The sequence below is a fragment of the Dendrobium catenatum genome, unplaced genomic scaffold (assembly GCF_001605985.2).
Source record: "Dendrobium catenatum unplaced genomic scaffold, ASM160598v2 fragScaff_scaffold_963, whole genome shotgun sequence".
NCBI lineage: Eukaryota > Viridiplantae > Streptophyta > Magnoliopsida > Asparagales > Orchidaceae > Dendrobium > Dendrobium catenatum.
The window spans coordinates 906,493-915,460 of record NW_021319425.1 but is presented as its reverse complement, the minus strand read 5'-3'; the positions used below and the strand labels follow the sequence as shown (position 1 = coordinate 915,460).

General features: G+C 39.2%; 1 protein-coding gene across 1 annotated transcript; it reads right to left on the bottom strand.

The window, feature by feature from the left end:
* Positions 1 to 234: 234 nt before the first annotated feature.
* Positions 235 to 3,885, bottom strand: LOC110100579 (transketolase, chloroplastic-like). Its single transcript, XM_020828146.2, has 7 exons — positions 3,320 to 3,885; positions 2,653 to 2,743; positions 2,435 to 2,540; positions 2,056 to 2,338; positions 1,812 to 1,960; positions 1,562 to 1,715; positions 235 to 1,473 (listed from the first exon to the last, which is right to left on the bottom strand). The coding sequence occupies exons 1-7, from the start codon at positions 3,812 to 3,814 to the stop codon at positions 517 to 519; spliced, it is 2,235 nt and encodes a 744-aa protein (XP_020683805.1). The 5' UTR covers positions 3,815 to 3,885; the 3' UTR covers positions 235 to 516.
* Positions 3,886 to 8,968: the final 5,083 nt, after the last annotated feature.

Genomic DNA, 8,968 nt, shown 5'->3' with positions numbered 1-8,968 from the left:
AAAAGAAGATATACCAGATGTCAATGATATACGAATGATTAAGGTTCACCTGCATTAGAATGAAGCAAGTAAAGCTGCTTGTTTCAGCAGCCACACTTGATTCTGAAATATAACAATTGCAAACAATTAGAGCGCCATCAAGAATCAAGGGAAAATGCACACCACAATATTTCCCCTGTTTCAGTGTCTGCCCTTCACAACAAAGGATTAAGGAATAGGATGAATAAAAAAAGGTTGAACTCCATAACGCAATTCATTTATTCTCATGTAAATCATTCAAAATTAAGTAGTACATAGAACATGTAGTTATATAGAAAAGGCAGTTCAGTACAACAATCAGGCTCAATAACATACGTGAGGAAAGATCTAAAGTAAAATGATCAAATTTTATTGCATCCAGCAAGCAGAAGCGAATCATCTCAAACTGTTCTCTCATCTGTCCCTAGAAACTCCAGCGATGGTCTGAGAGACAGGATTCTCTTCCTAAAGGATAAATGGCTTAAATCTAGAGTAAGATTATAAACTCTTAGCTGCAGCAATGACATTCTCCGGCGTCAAGCCAAACTCCTTGTATATTCTCCCAGCAGGAGCACTGGCTCCAAACCGGTCGATCCCAATAGCCTTACCCTTCCTTCCAACAAATTTCTCCCAACCAAATGTGGTTCCAGCCTCAATACTTACTCTAGCAGTCACAGCTGCAGGGAAGACACTCTCCTTGTATTCATCGGACTGCTCATCAAACAATTCCCAAGACACAAGCGAAACAACTCGAACAGTCTTTCCTTCCTTCCTTAACTCATCGGCAGCCTTGACGGCGATTTCCAACTCCGAGCCGCTGCCGACGAGAATGATATCTGGCTTGTTATCAGAAGAATTATCTGAGATAACATACCCTCCCTTCTGTACTCCTTCTATTGAAGTCCCTGCAAGCTGCAAAAGCTTCTGTCGTGAAAGAGCAAGGATTGATGGCCTCTTTTTGTTAAGGATTGCAACCTTGTAAGCACCAGCAGTTTCATTTCCATCGGCTGGCCTGAGCATCAAAATGTTGGGCATGGCTCTGAAGCTCATCAAATGCTCAATGGGCTGATGAGTAGGGCCATCTTCACCAAGACCAATAGAATCATGTGTCATGACATAAATGACTCCGGCTTCAGACAAAGCTGAGATCCTTATTGCCGCTCTCATGTAGTCAGTGAAAACAAAAAATGTTGCACAGTAGGGAATGAGACCAGGACTGTGGAGAGCAATTCCATTGCAGATGGCACCCATACCATGTTCTCTAACACCAAAACGGAGATTTCTCTCCTCTGGAGAGGCCTTTTGGAAGTCCCCAAAGCTTTTCAATAATGTCATGTTGGAGGAAGCAAGATCAGCACTTCCTCCAAGGAAACCTGGGAGGACAGTCGCAAGTGCGTTAAGGCATTGCTGAGAGAGGTTCCGAGTGGCATCTGCGTTGCTCTCCGGGGTGTAAGTCTGAAGAAAAGAAGAAGAAGAAATGGTAATACTGTTTGGTGACTACAATGACAAACACAGTTAAATGAATGAGTAATACAAACTATACCGGCAGAGCTTTCTCCCATCCTGCAGGAAGTTCTCCAGAGATGATGGCTTTCAGCTCTGTTGCTTCCTCTTTGTACTTCTTCTCATACTCAGAAAATTTTGCATTCCATTCTGCTTCAAGAGAAGCACCTTCGGGGACATGGCGGCTCCAATGGCTGAACCGAGGTGATAACAGAAGGATTCAATGTATGGAAAAGACATTAAGAAAATAAAAAGGAACAAATGTTAGGCAGTATTTTAAGTTTGAACACCTCTTCACATCCTCAGGCACATGGAAAGGCTCATATGGCCATCCAAGGTTCTGCCTTGTTGCATCAACTTCCTTTGCACCTAATGCACTTCCATGTGCGCTGTATGAGTTTGCCTTGTTGGGTGAGCCATACCCAATGGTAGTTGTGACCTGCAAATGGTACAAAATTCAACAAGACTTCAAGCATTTTAAATAAAAAAAGGAGAAAGAAAGAAAAAACTACTATAACATTGGAAGCAACAGACCTTGATCAATGTGGGCTTGTCCTTGACAGCCTTCGCTTCATTGATTGCAGCTCGGATGTCATCGTAGCCGGTGTTGCCACTCTTCACCCAAATAGTGTGCCAACCAAGGGCGTCAAAACGGGCAGTCACATCTTCAGTAAATGCAATCTCTGTGTCCCCATCAATTGAAATGTGATTATCATCATAGAAAGCAATCAATTTGCCAAGACCCCAATGCCCAGCAAGAGAACAAACTTCATTCGAAATGCCCTCCATTTGACAACCATCTCCAAGAATAACATATCTACAAAAAAGCATTATTTATGTTAGCAAGATATCAGCACATTCCACAAATTAGCATGTAATATGGAACAAATATTTGAAGAATGATGACTATTACGTATAGTGATCGACAATCTCATTATCAGGTTTATTGAAACGAGCTGCAAGATGTCGCTCAGCAAGTGCTAATCCGACAGCATTGGCAACTCCCTGACCCAGAGGACCTATACACCACAAAAAAAAAAAGAAAAATATATAACTTTACAGAGATTATTGACTGCTAAAAACAATCTCGTATACTACATCAATCCTAATTTCATTTAGTTTGAAGCAAACCAGTTGTGACTTCAACACCCGGTGTTTCAAAGTTCTCAGGATGACCAGGTGTTTTGCTTCCCCACTGACGGAACTGCTTCAAGTCTTCCTCCTAAGAAATCAAAGTAGAACATGGAGAGCTTTACTAATTAGGAAGTGTCTTATAAAATCGAATTCATTCACAACAAAATGCTCAGCTTATTTTGGCTGAAATGTCAAAGGCATGATCAGTAATTTTAAACTGGTAATGTTACAGAGTGCTCACTAATTAAAACAAAGCCAAATGATGGACAAAACAATCTTTTCCAACTTGCATAAAGATATGCATAAAAAATTCAAAGAACTGAATGAATAAGAGGTTAATCCGTCTAGGTTAAGGTCAAGCATATTCTTCACTACATGCGTTCAACCTTTCCTATTTTATTACTGCTTAAAGATAACCTAAGAATCTTGGAATCCGGACGCTTAAAGCGATTTCTTTGATCTGGAAAACAGGCAAAACCTTTTTGGCAAATAAAATTTTATTTAGATCCTAAATCACATCTAAACATTCCAAATGCCCACACTTCAGCAGAATACATAGCAAGCACACCATCAAATCTAAATTTTAAACTCAAACCGCAACAAAATCAAGCTACCAACCTCCAAATCCCAAACAAAAAATATTCTAAAACAAGAAGCAACTCACCTGGACGCTGTCATAACCAGCGAGATGCAGAAGAGCGTACTGGAGCATGCAGCCATGGCCAGCAGAGAGCACGAAACGGTCGCGGTTGAACCAATAGGGATTCTTTGGGTTATACCTCATGACCTCATCGTAAAGGATGTGACCCATGGGGGCGCAACCCATAGGCAGCCCAGGATGACCCGAATTCGCCTTCTCGACCGCATCGATGGCCAGGAACCGTATCGTGTTGATCGACTTCTCGACAAGCTCAGTCGTTCCGGCTTTGCCCTCCAGCGTCTCGACCGCGGCCGCACGCGGAGGATTCAAAAGGCGGGGCGTCGATGCCGCCGGAAGCGGGCGGGAGGAGACCCTTAGGCCTCGGCCAGCTCGCGAGCTACGGCCAAATCCGGTCGGGATAGAGATCTGGTCCGGGTGGACAAGGGTGGCGGAGTGGTGGCCGGAAATGAAGCGAACCAAAAGGGACTGAGCGTTGGTGATGGAAGAAGAAGCGGCCATGGCAATTTTCCCTCCGTACCTCGCTTTCCCCTCTCTCTCTCTCTCTCTCTCTATCTCTCTCTCTGTCTGCTGCTGTTGTTGGATTTATTAAAATTATTTAATAACCACATATATTTAAAATGATATTTAATATATAAAAATTAATTAATAATACTTTGATTTTTATTTTTTAACGAGTGCTTATAGTTCTTTATTTTGTATCTTTAAGAAAAAGTTTGCATCACGTGCTAAGGGCAATATTTTTTTTTAATCATCTATAATACTATTATTGACTTTCGATGTGGTTGTTGGGAGAAAGCCAATAGATTTTGGTAAGGGGCGCGCTTCTATCGTCATGACTCGCCATTGAATTTTTTTTTTTTTTCCACAAAGTTTTTATTTTTTTTTATTTTTATTTTTTTAAACGGGGTATCTATCCACTGCCACCTTCCGAAAGAGGCGCTTGGCGGCATAACTAATCCCTCGGCGAGTCTACCAGCAAGCAACCCCACAGGTGCAGGACCCACAGTTCTTTTCTCTTCACTTAAGGAGTTGTGCCGTATGAGTGGGGATTCGAACTTGGGATGGAGGATTCCCAATCAAGCACGCCCACCAACCCACCTAAGCCCGGTGGGGTATTTATTTATTTTCTCTAAGAAAAAAAATTTAAGTGCTAAACCATGAATATATTATGAAAGAAATTGAATTTTAAAATTTGGACAACATCACGTTTGAAATTTTTTAGCTATTATATTAGTGAGATTTTTTGTCTTTTTAAGAAAAAAATATTTCTTAAAAAAATTAGAGCATGTTAGTTTTTTTTTTTTTTAAATAAAAATCTTATTCCGAAAAGACAAAAAGGTTACAGCAAAGGTCAAAACAGCAGAATGTCCGAAGAAGAAACTGGATACAATAGAAGATTACAAAGAGAAACGCAAACGAGGAGAAAATTAGGCACAAAGGCCACTAGGCTATGCATTTTCACAGACTACCAACCACTTCAAATGCAGGCACGGATCATCCATAAGAGTGAAAGTGCAAAAATCCACCAAAAACCAACCAACTACCATCACCGCTAATAAGAACCACCATCAAAGGTTGCCAACTAGTCACGGATCCAGAGTGATAAGCCCGAGCCACATCATCGCCAAAAAAAAGGTAGCAATATCGGCACGATCAACAAAAGACATAACCGGAAAAGGCAACAGGAAACCAAGTAGGAGCAGACACAAAACTACAAACACAGCAGCCACCAAACACACCATAAAAGAACTATTTTTTGGATTTCCGCTTTGAACGTTTACCCACCCAAAAATGATCATCTCGCAAAAGCCTTTTCTAAGGTAAAACAACCTATTCTTAAGCTTCAGAAGAAGAGGGAGAGGAAATTTCAAGTCAATCAGTTTGCAATCTAACACTATCCCCCCCGGTCTGCCACCCACGTGGCCAACAAAAGCATTAGACGAGATTAAACTAACTGGGATCTCAACAAGATATTTATCCAACTGTACATGAGGAGAAGAAACATTAAGGGCCACATCACAAACAACCAAAGGATTACACTCAGGCTCAGCAATCAAAGCCAATTCCTAAGAAGAGTCATCTCTCAACATCTCCTCATCCTTCCCACTAGAAGGACTAGCCCTCAAGTTCAAGCTTTAGTTAACAACGAGGATAGCATCACCACCAGCCGAGTTGAGAACACTCAATTAATTACAACCCACAGGAGTCGAAATTCCAACCAAAACGGGAGACTGGGCATCCCGGACAATCGGAGCATCAACACTAGTGACAGAAACATATGGCAAACCACTTAATGCCAAGTCAGGCTTAGAAGTCTCAACAACAACAAAGTTCAAAATTGAATCCTTCAACAAATTATAAACATCATTAATTACTACATCAACAGTATTACTAACATTATTGTCACAGACCAAAACATTCCCAATTTCGGGACACAAAAATGGAGCTCCGTCCCTAGCATCACAAGAAACCGAATTATCCACCTTATCACCCTCACCACAAACATTCTGATTTAACTGGAAAGGAGGAACAGGAACAATGTTTGTTGGGGCAGCTTGAGGAGGATGGCAATCACCACTCAAATGCCCTATACATTTACACTAACCACAAAAAGCAGGAAAAATTTCCATATATACTTGTTGAATATAACCTAGGTTCTTAGGACCCAACCAAACTTTATTCGAATACGATTTCGTGATATCAAGCTCAATAAGCACATGAGTGACAGAAGGTCTGGAAACCACGGAAGTAACCGAATCAACCTTAAGAGGTATACCAAAAATCGATCCAAAGCCAAAAAGGATACGAGGAGAGAACAAGTGAGGGCGGAGATTAGGGAAGGAACCCCATATAGGGATCACATGCGACTCAACATCAACATCAACCAGAGGAGACCATTTTGTCAACTTCATATAACAATTTTAAACTAAGTAAGAACGATGGAAAAAATTCTACAGTAATCAAGGTCGTTACTCAACTTGATCAAGCAAAGTAACATATACCTCACTCGAAAGCTTGAGGGAGAAGAAAAACCTAGGGATAGAGTCCAGGGAAGGCCTCTTAGAAGGAAAAAAAAATTATAGAAAATTGCAAATGCAACGCAAGTGCCTTGATTTCATCCTCTGAAATCTACATCGAAGGTAAACCATGAAAGCTCGAGCTCAATTGAGCCTGACTTGTGGCACTGCAATCGAGCTAGCAAGCCTTCTGCTGATGCCCAGACCGCGATTCATCTTCCCAAAAAGCAATTCGTCTTCTCAGACTGTGATTTATCTTTCGCAGCTCGCAGGAAGATGAAGGCAGATTTCACAATTCATCTTCCTCGATTCGTCTTCCTAAGTTATGATTCTTCTTCACAGGCCGTGATTTGTCTTATGTAATTCGCTATTCATCTTCCTAAGTTCGCTATTCGCCTTCCACGATTGGATGTTCGCAGGTGCCGAGATTCATCTTCTATGTGCGGGATAATCGAGTTGCTTGACGAGTTATTGAGCCGAGTACTATCAGGCTCGAACTCGAGCTTAATAATCCAACGAGATCGAAACTCGATAAACTTGACTTGTGAGCCGTCTCGGCTCACTTACACCCATACCACCACAACAACAACAACAACAACATCAAGCCTTTATCCCACTACGTGGGGTCGGCTACATGAATCCTTTTCTCCATTGTGTCCTATTAAAAGTCAAATTCTCGATTAAATCTAATAAAGAAAGGTCATTCCTAATATTTTCTAACCAAGTCTTTTTAGGTCTACCCCTACCTTTCTTAACATAAGTCAAATCTAATACCTCTACTCTCCTAACCGGGTCATCGCAAGGCCGCCGTTTTATGTGACCAAACCATCTAAGGCGACTTTCTCTAATCTTATCTTCTACTGGAGCTACTCCAACCTTTTCACGTATATGCTCATTTCGTATCCTATCTCTAAGGGTAAAGCCACTCATCCACCTGAGCATCCTCATCTCTTCCACACTTAACTTAGTATTATGCTTCTCTTTTAAAGGCCAACATTCGGCACCATAAAGCATTGCAGGCCTCACTACCATCTTATAGAATTTTCCCTTAAGTTTGAGGGGTACATTTCTATCACATAACAAGCCCGATGCATTCCTCCACTTCAACCATCCAACTTGAATTCTGCTGATAATATCCCCATCTATTTCACCATCACTCTGAACAATAGATCCAAGATATCTAAAACGTGTACTCTTATTAATGACTTGATCGCCCAAAGTCACAATCCCCTCATTAGGTCTATTACTACTAAAATTACACTCCATATATTCTGTTTTAGATCTACTCAAGCGAAAAAAACCGAGAAGGAGAAACGAGAACAGTTGGGAGCGGGAGAAATAGATTGATCATTTTCTTTTATTCGTAGTGCTGTTTATTCTGTTTATCTATTTTATTTATTGATTTTGGTCAAATGAGTTTGCCCCTATTGTAGTTGGCAAGATTATAGAAGTTCTTATTTGATTAATCAAATACTCTTGTTATTGTTTTGCAAATGATCATAATCAAACAGGTTTGATTGTAGCACAGAATCACTTAGTTCTATTTGTGTATAGTTTAGTTGAAAAGGATATTTCTAAGTAATGGAATGTAATTAGTTAAGTTCACTGATTTAATTATTGTAATTAAAGAATTAATCTAATTTTGTACTACCTAAATAAAAATTGCACTTAACTATCTTTTCGTGTTCTAATTATTAGCAAAAGTGATTTGACAAATTTGTGATTATCTTTCATTTGAGCAACTTTTCGATGTACAATCGCAAAACTTAAAATAAGAGGTCCTTCTACGTAAGTTGAACGATTATTTGAGAAGATATTGAATCTATCAAGTTTTCAATTTAGCTATAACTTTTGAAAAATGATTTAACTTCAAAGATAAAAGAGAGATGAAATTAAAATATTTCTCTTATTTTACTTTTATTTTAAAATATCACTCATCTCTCACTTCATTAATAATATATAATTGGATTTTTTTAAGGAGCAATTGTTTAATTTAAATTAAGAGTATGAGTAAGATATTAAAATTTTTTAAAAAGAAGCAACTAGAAAAACAGGATGGTGTATTTCATTGAATGCACCAAACTATTTGACGTAATTAGAATAAGCAAAACAGTTTGCGCCAGATTAAAAGACGCATTCAACAAATGCTGTCCTAAATCAAAATTGCACTTTACCATTTTTTCGTGTTCTAATTACCATCAAAAGTTGTTTGGCAAATTTGGGATTATCTTTCACAAAACTTGAAATAAAAAGTCTTTCCATGCAACCTGAACGCTTATTCGAAAATAAATTGAATCTATCAAGTTTTCAGTTTAGTTATAGCTTTTAACAAATAATTTAACTACTAAGATAAAAGAGAGGTGAAATTAAAATATTTCTCTTATTTTAAGACGGAGGCCTTCCGATGATGCACTAAGGAAAATTGAGGTATTAGATTTGATTTATGTTAAGAAAGGTAGAGACATATATAAAACGTCTTGGTTAGAAAATATTATAAATTATATTTTTTTATTAGGTTTAAATAAGAATTTGACTTTTAACATGCCATAATAGAGAAAAAAGAATTCATGTAGCCGACCCCACGTAGTGGGAGAAAGGCTTGATGTTATTGTTGTTGTCACTCAACTCTCACTTC

Coding starts and splice junctions, on each gene's coding strand:
- LOC110100579 (XM_020828146.2), bottom strand. CDS start 3,814: ATGGCCGCTTCTTCTTCCATCACCAACGCTCAGTCCCTTTTGGTTCGC. Junction 2,744..3,319: donor CTGGTTATGACAGCGTCCAG/GTGAGTTGCTTC, acceptor TTGATTTCTTAG/GAGGAAGACTTGAAGCAGTT. Junction 2,339..2,434: donor GAGATTGTCGATCACTATAC/GTAATAGTCATC, acceptor GCTTTTTTGTAG/ATATGTTATTCTTGGAGATG.